Here is a 16,042-nt window from a genome sequence, read left to right on the forward strand (position 1 = left end):
GGCCATTAGATAGGTCATTAGATAGGTCATTAGATAGGTCATTAGATAGGTCATTAGATAGGCCATTAGATAGGTCATTAGATAGGTCATTAGATAGGTCATTAGATAGGTCATTAGATAGGCCATTAGATAGGTCATTAGATAGGCCATTAGATAGGTCATTAGATAGGTCATTAGATAGGTCATTGGATAGGTCATTAGATAGGTCATTAGATAGGTCATTAGATAGGTCATTAGATAGGCCATAGGGCCTACTGTCATATTCATTCCCTTAGATAGCGGAAGGATGTTTTTTATTTCAGAAGGTTTTTATAAAGCTTAAACTGTCACATGACAAAAACTCTGGACAAAATACAGTAGCCCAAAACATAGGTTTGGCCTGGTCAAAATGGCAGGCTAATAACTGTAGGTTTGGCCTGGTCAAAATGGCAGGCTAACAACTGTAGGTTTGGCCTGGTCAAAATGGCAGGCTAATAACTGTAGGTTTGGCCTGGTCAAAATGGCAGGCCAACAACTGTAGGTTTGGCCTGGTCAAAATGGCAGGCTAATAACTGTAGGTTTGGCCTGGTCAAAATGGCAGGCCAACAACTGTAGGTTTGGCCTGGTCAAAATGGCAGGCTAATAACTGTAGGTTTGGCCTGGTCAAAATGGCAGGTTAATAACTGTAGGTTTGGCCTGGTCAAAATGGCAGGCTAATAACTGTAGGTTTGGCCTGGTCAAAATGGCAGGCTAATAACTGTAGGTTTGGCCTGGTCAAAATGGCAGGCTAACAACTGTAGGTTTGGCCTGGTCAAAATGGCAGGCTAATAACTGTAGGTTTGGCCTGGTCAAAATGGCAGGCTAATAACTGTAGGTTTGGCCTGGACAAAATGGCAGGCTAACAACTGTAGGTTTGGCCTGGTCAAAATGGCAGGCTAATAACTGTAGGTTTGGCCTGGTCAAAATGGCAGGCTAATAACTGTAGGTTTGGCCTGGTCAAAATGGCAGGTTAATAACTGTAGGTTTGGCCTGGTCAAAATGGCAGGCTAATAACTGTAGGTTTGGCCTGGTCAAAATGGCAGGCTAATAACTGTAGGTTTGGCCTGGTCAAAATGGCAGGCTAATAACTGTAGGTTTGGCCTGGTCAAAATGGCAGGCTAATAACTGTAGGCTTAAAGAGCCCCTAGACACCTGTCATAATAGAATTAAGAATTCATTCTCTGTCACAATGTAACATTTTTTGTGTACTTTCAAAAACATTTGTCATAAATGGTTTAGAATGTGCAGGCTTAGAATGTGTTCTGAAATCCATGACAACATTTACCCAAACATCCCAAAAATAGGCTACAACATTCTGCTAAAATATTTATCAGCTGTAAAGTAATCTATGAAAGGTGACTTGGATAAAATTCCTTTAAAAATGGCCAAATATATTGTGGGATTAAGTAAGGTAAGTTAGCTTTCTTTTTTAATGTTATACTTATTTGATCACATTAATTTATCTCTTAGGCTCCTTGCATTTATTTTAGGGTCTATGATTACCACATTTAGTCTGATTTAATTAGCTGAATTCGTAGCCATATAACTTAAAATCTTCATTTTGTTACTAGTATTTAGAAATACCAACCAAACTACTTGCATAGCTATATCAATTTAGGCTACGTTTTAAAATAGTGAACGCTTTACCTATTGATTCTCAATGCAGTCTTACCTCTGAGGGATGATGAAGCCAAAGTACAGTATGTTTCTGTTCTTGTCCAGGTGATCCACTGGTCTGATGAGAACACCCCCAATAATCAACTCATCAAGCGTCTACAGCTCTGCTGCTACCAGCAGGTATTTCTTAGGAAATCTCATCAAATCAACATCTTGATGATTCATTGATAATTTGAATTAGATGTGTTAGTGCTGGGCTGGAACAAACACCTTTATACTCTGTAACTCTAAGACTGTCAGTCAGTCAACAGGGAAAGGAAGGCACATGTAGTATTTATATATTTCACAGATCAAATCAAAATTTGTTGGTCGCTTAATCAGATTTGCAGATTATATTGCAGGTGCAGTGAAATGCTTGTGTTTCTAACTCCAATAATGCAGTAATACCTAGCAATACATAACAATACACACATAATACAAAAAGTACAAAGAAAGAAATGAAGAAATATCAGAACAAGCGATGTCAGAGACCGGAATAAAACTATTTATAAACTGGGTGGGTCAGACCGTATACCACGGGTATGCTGCATTAATTACGTTGGTAAGCAGTTTATATTAGCAATAAGGCACCTCTCGGGTCGTGCTTAAGAACAGCCCTTAGCCGTGGTATATTGGACATATACTACACCTCCTCTGGCCTTATTGCTTAAATATACCACAGGAGGTTGATGGCATGTTAATTGGTTTCTATGTGTTTGATGCCATTCCATTCTGTTCCAGCCATTATTATGAGCCGTCCTCCCCTCAGCAGCCTCCACTGATATTTACGCATAATGTACATAAATAAAATACATATGATGGTGTATAAAGACAGTATGGACAGTATATGAATAGAAAAGGTGTGTACAGCAGTAGTTACAGTATATAGGATGAGCAATGACTAGAATACAGTATATACATATGAAGTGAGTAAAGCCATTCAAACACTCTTTCTCAAAGGAAATGTCAGTGACTTTACATTTGAATTGTCAATGAATTCGGCTGCAGTATGTCGGTTATGGATTTGACATTGAGTTTGATATATTTCAGGAAAGAAGACCTCTAGTGTTTGTCATGAGTCCTTGGGTGTCTGCTGCCATACTGTCCCACGGGTTGAGAGGGAACTTAGAGCGATGTCTATCCATCCCTACAACCGTGATGACCAGTGTTCTCGATGAGAGGTGAGAGATGTGTCATGGCTGTTTCTCCTCAGTAACAACAGCGTGCAGCAACATTTATCGGCAAAAACAGAAAGTCTGTTACCTGAAAATATCAGTGTACAAGTATCCACTATGGTCAAAGATGTGTTAGAGAATGATTGTCATTGTGTTTTGTGAAGGATTACGATGGGAGTCACTGAGCCCAGATATCACTCCTTAGTTGAGAGGGTAAGCAGAAAGAGACCGTATAGAAAGTTAGGCAGTCATGTTACAATACATTTAGTCACTTTTAAGAATGTTTTATTGGATTTACTGAGCGGAATCACCTGACTGTTAGTCCCTCTGGATAAAGTGAAGAGATTGTTGTTATTGCATTGAAAACTGATTGGGTAGAATTATATTGTCTCATAACTATTGTTGTCCTCTTGTCCTCAGGCTTGTGGATCTAGCACATGTTTGACCACGCTCAGGACGCTGCGCCCATCACCCATCCACCTGCCTAACCTGTAAGTGCTACTTGCTGTCAGTGAAAGGCCCAGCTGTGTGTTTGAAACATAGATGCCATCACTTCCTGTTCAATTCAGTCAATACAAGAAGTCAATGGAAATTCCAGTTCCAATATTCCTCAATGTTCCTTTATGAGAAAAAAAATGATTTGGAATTTCTGTTTACTTCTTGTATTGACCTAATTGAAATGGAATTGACCTCAAATGTGGTTTGAAGTTAACATTGTGATTAAGATAGTGCTCTATTCCTTATATTTTATTGTTCATGTGGTTCCACTCTTGTGATGAGATGGTGTTATCTGGCCCATCCTGACCACCTTTGAACTTTCACCCATGTATGTCTCGCAGGTTGACACTGAGAGCAACGGGTGATAGGCTGCAGGCTGTGTCCCGTGGTCTGGGGGTCACAGAGGGACGTGAGGTAACCATGACCCAACTTCAAGTCCCTCTCCATTGTCCTGCCACTGCCAGCCAGAGGGCAGCAGTTCTCCACTGCCTCAGTAACCTGGTGCGAGTGTTCCGCCGCCCTCATGGCCTGTGGAGTGGACAGGGAGTGGGTGAATGGGTAATATCCACCACTACGGGGTCAGAGATCACTGTGCGAGCTGCAGGCATGTTGCCGAGCTGCCTTCGCTTTGATGGTAGGATCAAAGTCCAGGTCTCCATCTCAGGCCAACTCCTCTCCTTGACCTCTGGTGGCTCCAACAAGCCGGCCCACGCCACTGCACCATCAGCGAGTGATCAGACCAAGAGTTATTTTCCTTGCAAAACCTCTGTGATAAGTGGACAACCCAGTCGAGCCCAGAAGCTCTGGAAGAAGAGCCCCAAGCACAAACATTGTCACAACGCCAACAAGCTGTGTATGGTCCCAGAGATGCTCCTCATGTACACCCTGGGCAGATTTGTGTATGCCATCTACCCCTTGAAGGACTTCTCTCCATGGATAGAGGAGGTTATTGAAAAACGTGTGGAGCTGACATGGCAACTGTTCTTCCTGGTCCAAGAGGCCTTGACAAAAGCTACGAAGACAAGAGCCCTACAAAGAGCACTGAGAAGGCTTTCAGAGCCTAACCAAAACCATGGTCCACTGGAGCTCCGGCTGGGAGACCTGCTCTACAGCAACTTTGAGAAGAACTTCCCTTCACAGCGCCCTCTGGTGCCAGAGGCCTTCCTGGGGGACCACCAGCTCTGCTTGGAAGTGTCTGTCATGGTGAGCAGGGTGCTCCTACAGCACTGGACCCCCAGGATAACTTTCTCCCCTGACTGTGAGGTGCAGGACATTAGTCCCAGGCTGAGGTGTCGCAGCGGGAGCCTCATTCGCCACTGGTCCTCGATGGACAATCTCAACGAGGTAAGATTTCAGCATCAAAACTACATCTACACTGAAATAAATGACTGTAGGAAACATGTTTTTACATCATTAGTGAACATTACTGAATGGAATCATTCCATCTGACTTGTGACTTCTGTGTGCTTTTAGTTTGCTGATGAAGGTGATGAGGAGCAGTGCTCTGTGGGTAAGTTTTCCAGACTGTACACACACCCTAGGGTTGAAAATGGAAGGCCTAAAAGGAAACTTTAGGAAACTAAAGTAAACTAAAGGGCTAATTGCTTGTATTGTTTTTCTTTCAGAAGCTGATGGAAAGCAGGAGAAAACAGGACTGAAGGTTTTTTTTCGTAGAGTTTGGAATTCATTGAAGAAATCCGCTATCTGTCGCTGTCTGCCCTCTAACAAAGCACATTTTACTATATTTTAATAAAGATTTTCATTTTTTCTGAAAACATAACAATAGACTTGCTTGCATAATAATTGTACTGCTATGACAAACTCTTTAAAATACTGTATGTTGGAAAAATGATCTGGAGTAATAACTCCTGCTTTGGCAGTGACAACCTGTGAAGGAAGCTGTGATTTCTTATTTATTAACTTTTATTTAACCATGGAAAAACACATTGAGACCTAAGTCCCATTTGCAAATGTACCCTGGGAACAACACATAAAATAAAATCATACACAATTTAAAACACAAAATTAAATAAATAGCTAATATTACATACACAAACAATCAAACAAAACAAACACATTTATCAATATAAAAATCCCTAGTCTTTCTCCTAAACTGACCTAGAGACAACAACACATCCAAATGAAACGTTACTTGGAGATTATTCCATATGATCGGAGCCTGGTAGGTAAAGACAGATTTACCCAACTCTGTGGAAACACGTGGAGTCTCCATCATTAACCAACTCCGTGGAAACACGTGGAGTCTCCATCATTAACCAACTCTGTGGAAACACGTGGAGTCTCCATCATTAACCAACTCTGTGGAAACACGTGGAGTCTCCATCATTAACCAACTCTGTGGAAACACGTGGAGTCTCCATCATTAACCAACTCTGTGGAAACACGTGGAGTCTCCATCATCATCTCCCCAATCTAAGCCAATTGTAGAGAGTTTCTGAATAAGTAACGCGTGATCCACAGTGTCGAATGCCTTGGACATGTCAATGAAGAGGGCAGCACAGTGTTTCTTCGTATTTAAACAGTTTATGACATCATTTAAAACCATAGAAGTAGCAGAGATGGTACTATGACAGTCTGAAACCTGACTGTTTTACATTCAGAAAATCTGTAGCAGTTAAAAGGGATCTAAGCTTTGTTGAATCAATGATTTCAAGATCTTTGCTTGGCAAGAGAGTTTGGAAATGGGACGATAATTATTTAGATCACTCTGGTCGCCACCATTATGCAGAGGAAGAACATGGACCGGCTTCCAAACTCTAGGGATAGTACTCAAAATAATTGTCAAGTTAAAAATATGTGTTCAACTGAATCAATGGAGCAGAAAGCTGTAATAAGAAGGGATCAAGCATATCAGCCCCAGTAGTTTTTTAAAACATCAATCATAAGTAGTTGTTCCAATACATCAGAAGTAGACAGCTGCTCCAGAGAGTACAAGGATTCACTGGGGTTTGTCTGGTCCTCTATCAAGTCGACTAGCAGCTGGGAGAGGGACGAGCAGTTTACTGACTTACCCAGGTCTATTAAACCAACATTTCTTTCAAACAAAAAAACGACAGACATAAAATGATGATTAAAAGCATAACCTATATCACTATAACTTGCTTGGATAGGGAAGGAGAGGAATTCCCACACTTCAGCACCTTTACTGTTTTCCAATATGTAGATGCATCACCAGCAGAGTCAGCAATAGAACTTAGGAAGTAACTTGATTTAGCCTTTTCTACTAAGGACGTGCATTTATTTCTCAGTTACCTGAAAAGCTGCCATTCCACAACAGCATCAGTTAGTCTAGCTTTGGCCCAGGCATGGTTTTGAGATAAGTGTCAGCCAGTCCAGGATAACGTCACCTAAGGCCACTAGTTCAGATGATAGAAAAGGTTTTAAATGCTCAGCTATGATACTAGTCACATCAACTAACGCAGTAGGAGGCCTATACACTCCAGCAACAAATACATGCCCCTTTTGGCTCATGGCCACATCGAAAACCAGGGTTTCACATTTTTAGGGTATAGTGATATTAAGAGCACGTGATTTCACATACATAGCCACTCTCCACCTTTTCTCTGCCTATCACATCTAAAAATGCTGTAATTAGCAATGTCAATGTCCTTATCCATAATCAAATAATTTAACCAAGTCTCTGATAAAACAAGACGGTCTGTGTTCGTGTCATGCATCCAGATATCGATAAAGTCCATCTTTGACATCATACTTCACACATTTAAATGTAACAAACCCAGCCCTTCGCGAGACTTAAAAACAGCAGGGGTGTCCATATTTAACCAAACTTCATCATTAAGTAAGTCAGGAGATTTCATAGGAATAAAACTCAGGATATCAAAGCCCCAATGGGCCTGCGACTGCATCTATTTGGTGGCTGTTTATATCCTATTGATATTAAGACAGGGATCATGTAGATTTCCTTGACTTAACATCAGAAACAGTTTGATGTGTGATGATGGTTGGGATAACCTGGATAGAGTGAGGGTTATATCCCAGTCAGTCTCTCAGAGGAGCCTTAAAACAGCCTTGCAATGTATACTGTAAGCCCTGAGATAGTGTGGGTGAATTGGTCATCTTTGTAGAATTTTGAACGTGATGATTGGTTTTCCTTATTTAGCCTGGGTCATGTTCATTAGGGGACTTGAAGGAAATAGTTTAAAAAATGTTTTGTAACTGAAAATGTAAATGTAAATTTCTTACCCAGGTCGTCCCGGCCTGTTTCAGTCTATTTTCCTCTGATTGGTGCCTGAAGAACACGACACTCTGGTTTCCACAGGCTAAGTGTTCTCTTTCTTTTTTCATATCCTTTGACAACAGCAAATCTAATATTCACACCTGTCTGTCTGGCTGTCCTATTAGCGACATGACCGTAATGTTTGAAAAGCCCTTTACAAATAAAGTCATCATTTTGACTAAAGCAGACAGAATTACCAACCAATGGCTTTCTCTCTTTTGACTGCCGCCCCACAGTTGTTGTGTTAGTTTCTTCTGGCCAACGGTTTCTATGGAGACCACTAGGCACCCTCTTGGAGCGCCTTTCAAGCAAGCAGATTTGATCCCCACCTCGGTCTGAGGGAGACTCTCAAAAGCCTCTCTGTTAGTCCGGGTCTGTTTCTGCCCATGCCCAGTTAACTAAACAACTAACAAACAAGGAGAGAAACAAATATCAGGGCCTTATGATGCTGATGTTGGATCAGTTTTGCCTTTAGATCATTATGAATAAGACAAGGGGATCTGATTCTATATCAGCATTCCTATGACGCTTGAATGCAGACCCTGACTTGCAATAATGACTGTGTATGCCATGCCCTTTTTAAATCATGTGTTTACTAGTTTGGTTAATACAGCCAAGAGCTGGAGAATAGTTGCATAGAGGAGAGGGGTTGAATAAGGAAGTAGAAAGTATAATTACTGGAGGTATGTTGTTCCTTTGCATCAGTTCTTGCAAACAACTCTGTTTCTAATTACTTAATTATTACTGATCTGATGAAACACTTCGAAACACTTTGAGGGCATGAGCGTGAAAATGACAGAACCTGCAAAGGGGGTTGTTTTGAGACAGATGCCTGCCTTGCACTTTAACTGAACTGAGCTCCAACTGAGCTTATTTTTATGTATCTCTCTCTCTCTCTCTCAATTAAATTCAACTCAATTCAAGGGTATTTATTGGCATGGGAAGCATGTGTTAACATTGCCAAAGCAAGTGAGGTAGATAATATACAAAAGTGAAATAAACAATAAAAACTAACAGTAAACATTACACATACAGAAGTCTCTCTCTCTCTTTCTCTCTCACTCTCTCTCTCGCTGCTCTCTTTCTCTCTCTTTCTCTCTCTCTCTTGCTGCCCTCTTTCTCTCTCTCTCTTACTGCTCTCTCTCTCTCTCTCTCTCTCTCTCTCTCTCTCTCTCTCTCTCTCTCTCTCTCTCTCTGCTCCATTATTAGCATTGATTGACCTTGTCCGTGTGATGCTTCCTATTGATTTGGTACTTGTGTACCTGAGTTAATTAACTTGTAGAGGGCTCCATTTATTTGGACTGATGGCCGGACCGCTTGCCGCATGCTACTTCACGAAGGCTTAAAGAGATTCTCCGGTACTTTTGTATACTTTAGTGTTCTGAAAGTGGTGCTCACAAGTATGGTGCTGCACAGCTTCCAGAAAAATGTCTCTTTCAAACTGGGGGATTTCATGGCTAACTGAGATAAGACAGTAGTTCTGCTTCTAGATTATGCATGTATGAACTACACATTGATACATCCAGCCCAAAGTGGGAGAAAGAAAAATACTAGCCGCCAAAGTTCTGGAGAATGTTTTTAATCTTCATCAAATAGGACAGTTAAAGTCAGTAGGGGCACATTGTTTTGAATGGGAGTTGGTTGGCCTTGGAGCTTGGATGGTTGGGTCTGTCTGTGTGAATGGCAAACTGATTAAAGCTGTCATCAAAAGAAGATAAAATTATTAGGAGTCAGGCTTGTCTGTCCACTAACCCTAACCCTCCCCACCTAAATAACAACCTGGACATAGCTGGTCATTTGGTTCTGTCACGAACTGTATGGACGGGGTGGAGAAGTGAACACTGTCAAAGAATTTCATACTGCATATGTACTGTATGCAAGGACAAACGTACACACACCCTAACACACACACAGACGCGCACGCACACACTGACACTGACACTGACACTGACACACACACACACACACACACACACACACACACACACACACACACACACACACACACACACACAAAGCCCGTGAGTAATGGAGTGCAAAAAACTAAATAACGTAATTGAACATGCACCTGAAGTACCATACTGTGTGATGTGAGGTTCTGGCCCATGGACAAACACACACAGGCACTCACACACACACACACACACACACACACACACACACACACACACACACACACACACAAGGCCCGTGAGTGATGGAGTGCAAAAAACTAAATGTAATTGAACAAGCACCTGAAGTACCATACTGTGTGATGTGGGATATGGAAATGAATGGAAATGAAGGCCCACAATGACAAAGAAGATTAGCTCCAATCCTAATAATAGGTGAACTTATATAGCATGCCATGCTATCAGTACCTTGGATTAGCAAAATGTCATCTCCTTTTCAGGGCTGTACAGCAACAATCACAATAATTGCTCATGGTGTCATCAGAATTACAATTGTGCTAGTATTTATTCTAAATGATTAAGAGATACATATCTATATTTGTCCTGTCAGGATTTTGTTGTGTTGTTGAACATGTTTAAGTTTCCACAGATTTTCCCAATATTCAAAACACAAGATGGCAGCACTAGCATTATAACTGGGCCTTATGCTCCATTCACTAAATACTGTTCAAATATTTGTTATTTCAGAGGGGGAATAATGTTGATAAATGGTTGCAATCAGCTTGTGTAATAATTTCATGACTAGCATTATGGTTTAACACAAACTATGGAAGGGATTAAAATGCCTAAGTAATATTTTTCTCGGTACTCAGATTGAAAAGCTGTGACAAATCAAACATCTAACTGTTCTGACAGATATTGCATTTTTTTATAAAAGATCTGAGATCATTTTGATATCAGTGTAATTATATTTGACCCAAAGTAGCGTAAACATCAGATGAGTCTAGTATATTTTTATTGAAGATTAGCATTGTATAAATTCTGTAGACATTCTGTTTGAATCACATAGCCTACAGACCATGTTTGTTAATATTGGCTCACCTGAATCCTAAAAATCTTCAGCCTGTTTGTAGAAATAGATGATTTATTGAGCAGTGACACATAGTCACCTGAGAACTTCAAACACTCCCCTCGCCAGTCTGCCAACACTGCAGGACTCATGCCAGGACAGAGGCTGCCAAATGCTGTGCTGAGGTCTCTCTGCACGAAGTTCAGCTATATGATTTACTCACATGCACAGAAACACGCAAATGCCGACACACATAGACAACGGCAAAGACACACACATACAAACACAGACACACACACAGAGGTACAGACACACACACACACACACACACACACATGGATGCAGATACACACATACACACATACACACACACACACACACACACACACACACACAAGCCAGAAGAAACCACAACCCCAATACTCCTCCTGCCAATATCTACTCTGCGGGCAACTCTCTGGACTATTGAATGACTTTCTTCTGAATTTCACTAAAACCACATAATTTTACTTAGGAGAGCAAGGTGGTAGAGTTAACAGACTCTTGCTGACCCCATATAACACCGCTGACCCTAAATCCCATCCAAAACATATGAAAACAAGCTAATAAACGTTTTGCTGTCACTGTCAAAGGACATGTTTGTATTCATGCATTTTAGATGTGTTTATTTCAGGTTCTGTCGCCATTTCTGACCCAGGGGATTTTTTACAACCGTTCAGGTCGGTGCCTTGCATGTTTATATCACCCATTTCTCAGGATAAGCACATCGTGTTTGAGGTATTGTCGCCATGCACCAGAGGCCATGGTCAAAAGACATGGCCATATTTCTAAACCAACGGCCTCTAAAGCAACGACTAAGACCCAGTCTTTCCCTCCTCACTAGGTTAGTATATGAGTGTTGTACCCCTGAGATTCATAGTCCCACCCCACACACAGACATTATTGGTACAGCAGTGAGAACAACCTAGATCCCACCAGCCTTATGCCTACAGAACCCTCCACTGAGGATAATACTACCAGTTAAACCATTGCAGCATGATGTTTAGTCTATTACATGTCAGACCTAGCGATACAATGTTGTATTCCTCTTTTCAGGGTTATAATAACTCTTTATTTTAGGATTTTTCCCCTTGTAAATCTCCATGGTTATTCAGTGTTTTGCTGCTGTAATTTTCTTGGATTATCAACAGAATAGATAATGACCATTATGTTGTGTCCCATTACTTCCCGAAGCCTATAAACCACTTGTGTTTGTGTGAGGAGCATTGACTCAAATAAAACCATATCATGAAGCCTGGGAAGCGAGACCACGGGTCCTTCATAAAAGTCATGATTATTTATGATTGTTGAAGGTATATTGTCTGTAGTTCCTGGAGGGTTTGTAAACATTCGCACCAGGTGAATCTATTGCTACAGCTTTCACTCTGACAAAAACAGGGAAACACTTTTTATTCTCTTGATATTTGTATAAAGTCTGTGACATCAGGTGTGAGAGAGGAAAGTGACTGGCGCCATTTGTCTCTGTGTTTGTCTGTAATCAGGGGACATACTCATAGAACAAGGTGATTGCATGCCATGGAAATAATACGCACTTCATATGTGGCAAAATAGATTCGGTAATGTTTGCTGTGAATTCACTTTTTTCACTTGTTTCGTAAAACAATTTAGATTTGTTATTACAATGTAGAAAATAACATGTTAACTTAAAAAGCACAAAGTCAATAGAATAGAATAGAATATTGTCCATTTCTTTGACATGTTGCCTTTGTCTTCTGCTGAGGACACACGTTAAGAGAAACAGCTAAGTGTACAACCCCTAGAGCTGTTTTGGGTGTGAAGTGTCTTGCTCAAGGGCACAATAGCAGTGGATAGTATCTTAAACCAGCAGCCCCCCGGTTGCCAGGACACCTCCACTTTTCTCACAGCATCTTTCTGGCTATTGGTCCACCCCTCTAAGTGGATTTCAAGAAGTTGCCTTTTGGGGTTCCTGCTGTTGGAGAAATAAAATCTCATTGCGGATGTCAACTTTTACTGGAGTTTCAGCTTTCTGCATTCCAAACCCAGTTCTTTTGAAAAAGCTCTTACGTATGGATATAACTAGCCATTAGGATGCCAGCTCCTCCCACCACTCCTGCTGTGACAAGTCCTCCTGCTAGTATTTCTGCAGGTGCCAAGGCACAAGCCACTCGTTCCTGCTCCTACTGCAGCGACTACAGAAATTTTTTCAACCACTTTCTTTAATCTCATCCTCTCAGGACTTTCTTTGAGCCTCCTGGTACATCAAATCAGATTGTATTCATCAGGTAGCCTAGTGGTAAAGCGCGTTGGGCCAGTAACTGAAAGGTTGCTGGTTCAAATCCTGAACTAACTAGGTGAAAAATCTATTAATGTGCTCTTGAGCAAGTCACTTAAACTTAGTTGCTCTGGATAAGAGATTGGTAAAATGCACATGCCTTGTAAACAACAGTTGTAGACTAACAGTGAAATGCTTCCTTATGTGCTCTTCCCAAAAAAACAGAGATATATAAATAATAGCAAAGTAATAGCATGTAGTAATAATAACAAATACACAATAAGTCATAGGAAATGATGGTGGAAACATTATGTACAAAAAAAATACAAATCACACAAAATGGACCCGACTTATTGGGGTAGTGCTGTCCATTCTTCTCCTCTATCTTCCTTAGCAGCTCTGTCACCTGTGTCTGGCCATCTCTGGCTTTATTATTAAAGACATGAGATCTATCATCATCACCTAAAGGAGTGTCAGAGGCTCCTTGCCCTCTTAAAGAAACACCTCCACTGCTTTTCCTTCCAGCTGATCCACCCTGGTGAATATTATTACAGTGTGGTGTGAGGCCTCTTCCAAAGTTCTTCTGGATCCACTTCACTGCATCCGACATCTCCGCTATGTGTTTCCCAACGCCAATCACCAGAAGAAACGCATGGGGTTCTGGGACTGACAATTTGATGACTGAGGTGTATCAGAGTCCCACTGTGTCAGTCACATGAACCTCCCTCTCATCCGCCTCGCCACTATGTTTCTGATACTGTGGTCACAGACTCTGTAGAGAAATACACTTGAAATGCCTCTCTCCCCAGGATGGTGTTTCCAGTTGCACTCTTCTGCTCCAGTCTCACCCACCAGAACAATCATCAGCAGCTTATAAACGGAATCTGTTTATAACACCCAATAAAACAGAACCCAATGCTGAATTGTCCTGTTGTGAATCAAGACTCGAAACCACAGCAACAGTTCTTCACTGTATGTCTAATATTCTGTACACACTGTAAAAGAGTAATGGTGAATCATGTGACAATACCTCAACTTCCTCTTCATAAGTGGGAGGGATCTTCTATGCTTCCATATGCGATGTTTGTGGTCTACAGGCACAGTGAGGAACAATCAAAACCACTTAAAGAGTCCGAATGTCACATAAAAAAGTGAACATGTGATGTTGACAGGCCTGTTATTACAAGCACACCTGGTCCATCCCTGTTAAAGTTTTAAACAATAATCAACAGCATCATCTTAGGGGGGTTAGGGCGGAGCCATGGTGAAGTGGGGACGGAAAAATGGCGATAGACTCACAGATGGCTGGAGGGAGTTCCAGAGGTTGGGTTTAGCCCCGGAGAAGTCCCTGTTGCTGAAGCTCTGGACCTTGGACCTGGGGACAACAAGGTGGCCTGCTGTGGTAGAACGGGGTGATCGTGTGGGTTGGTAGGGAAGAAGGTCAGAGAGGTCAGCGGGGGCAAGGTAGTGGAGAGCTTCGTAGGTCAGGAAGTGGATCTTGTATTCGTTGCATGCGGAGACCGGGAGCCAGTGGAGTTCACGGAAGACGGGGGTGACGTGCTGCCAGAACTTAGTATGTATGAGGAGTCTGGCTGCAGAGTTCTGAACCATTTGGAGTTTATGGAGGGAACTTGAGTTGATGGCGGAGAGGAATGAGTTGAAATTGTCAAGGCGAGAGGAGATGAATGCATGGATGAGGGTTTCAGGACGGGAGTCCTTAGTAATGTTACAGAGGCGGAAGGATAAAAATTTGACAGTCTGTCTGATGGGGTGGTCGAAGGAGAGGGAGGAGTCCAGGATAACGCCAAGGTTGTGAGCGTGGGTGAGGGTAAGGTTGCCAATGTAACGGATGTGAAACGGCTAGCTTAGTTAGCGATGCTCGCTAAATAGCATTTCAATCGGTGACGTCACTTGCTCTGAGACCTTGAAGTAGTAGTTCCCCTTGCTCTGCAAGGGCCGTGGCTTTTGTGGCGCGATGGGTAACGATTCTTCGTGGGTGACTGTTGATGTGTGCAGAGGGTCCCAGGTTCGTGCCCGGGTATGGGCGAGGGGACGGTCTGAAGTTATACTGTTACACCACCTTCGCTGAGTGTTTTTTTGGGGGGGGATTTCTCTCTTATAGGTCTACAGTACCTGTGCAATGGGGTCTCACGATACAATTAGCGTACATAGTGACATTTTCTATTGCCACATAGCTAGTCAAGTCCCCCCCCCCCCCCCCGCAAACAAGGAACGTCCTAGGGACATTAGACGATGTTCCCATCAGGTCCCTTTTAGGGTTTCAGCAAAACGTTATCCCACAGGCATTCTTAGAACATGACGTTTACCCTTGGTACCATAAGGGGAGGTCCAAGTTTGGTCACATCAGAACCTTAACAGCATTCAGATTCAGTCAAAGCCAGAACAGTTAGTGGCAATCAGCAACAAATATTGTGATTCATTTAGGATGACTGCATCCTAAATCCCAAATGGCACCCTATTCCCTATATAGTGCATGTATATTTGGTCAAAGTAGAGCCCTATGTAGAGAATAGGGTGCCATTTGGGACGTAGATATGATTCACCCTCAGAGGTTTGGGAATGGAAATGTTCTGGTCTTCTATGTTAACTCCAGAGTGAGAACAGATGGCCTTGGTAAAGATGTTAATAATGACTATTCTCATATCAGCATTGTAAATATCCCCCCCAAAATCTGGCTGCAATATTTTTTTTATGAGCTATTTTTCATTCAAAGCGAGAGAAAAAAAAGCCCAATTTAAAAACTGTGGGTGTTTGATGTGCTCTAATCCCAAACGTTGTTTTAAATTAGAAAAGGGGACAATGCCACCACTGTCATCTATATAGGATGTGTCTCAAAAGGTCCTTTATTCCCTACATGGAGCATTACTAATCTCTACATAAAACACTGTGTGTGTGTGTGTGTGTGTGTGTGTGTGTGTGTGTGTGTGTGTGTGTGTGTGTGTGTGTGTGTGTGTGTGTGTGTGTGTGTGTGTGTGTGTGTGTATGTACATGTGTGTACATGTGTGGTAAAAAGTGTGTGTTTGTGTGTTAATGTTTGTCATGCTGTATAGAGACACACAATCAGAGTGATTGCAATGATTGATTGCAATTACTATCTTATGTTTCCATACAGTATGCCTATGGCAGAGCAGCAGTCTTGACAAATAGACAGGATGTTGCATT

General features: G+C 41.8%; 1 protein-coding gene across 1 annotated transcript; it reads left to right on the top strand.

The window, feature by feature from the left end:
* Positions 1-2,724: 2,724 nt before the first annotated feature.
* LOC149971458 (uncharacterized) lies at positions 2,725-5,097 on the top strand. The gene is made up of 4 exons (XM_090221652.1): positions 2,725-2,855; positions 3,689-4,691; positions 4,821-4,857; positions 4,973-5,097. The coding sequence occupies exons 1-4, from the start codon at positions 2,749-2,751 to the stop codon at positions 5,095-5,097; spliced, it is 1,272 nt and encodes a 423-aa protein (XP_090077778.1). The 5' UTR covers positions 2,725-2,748.
* Positions 5,098-16,042: the final 10,945 nt, after the last annotated feature.

Source organism: Oncorhynchus mykiss, chromosome 26, assembly GCF_057628025.1.
Source record: "Oncorhynchus mykiss isolate SJ-2025 chromosome 26, ASM5762802v1, whole genome shotgun sequence".
In the NCBI taxonomy this organism is placed as follows: domain Eukaryota; kingdom Metazoa; phylum Chordata; class Actinopteri; order Salmoniformes; family Salmonidae; genus Oncorhynchus; species Oncorhynchus mykiss.

Excerpts from the sequence above, each read along its gene's own strand:
- LOC149971458 (XM_090221652.1), top strand. The coding sequence starts at position 2,749 with ATGAGTCCTTGGGTGTCTGCTGCCATACTGTCCCACGGGTTGAGAGGG. Across the intron at positions 2,856-3,688 it reads ACCAGTGTTCTCGATGAGAG|GTTGACACTGAGAGCAACGG; the intron begins GTGAGAGATGTG and ends TATGTCTCGCAG. Across the intron at positions 4,858-4,972 it reads TGAGGAGCAGTGCTCTGTGG|AAGCTGATGGAAAGCAGGAG; the intron begins GTAAGTTTTCCA and ends TTTTTCTTTCAG.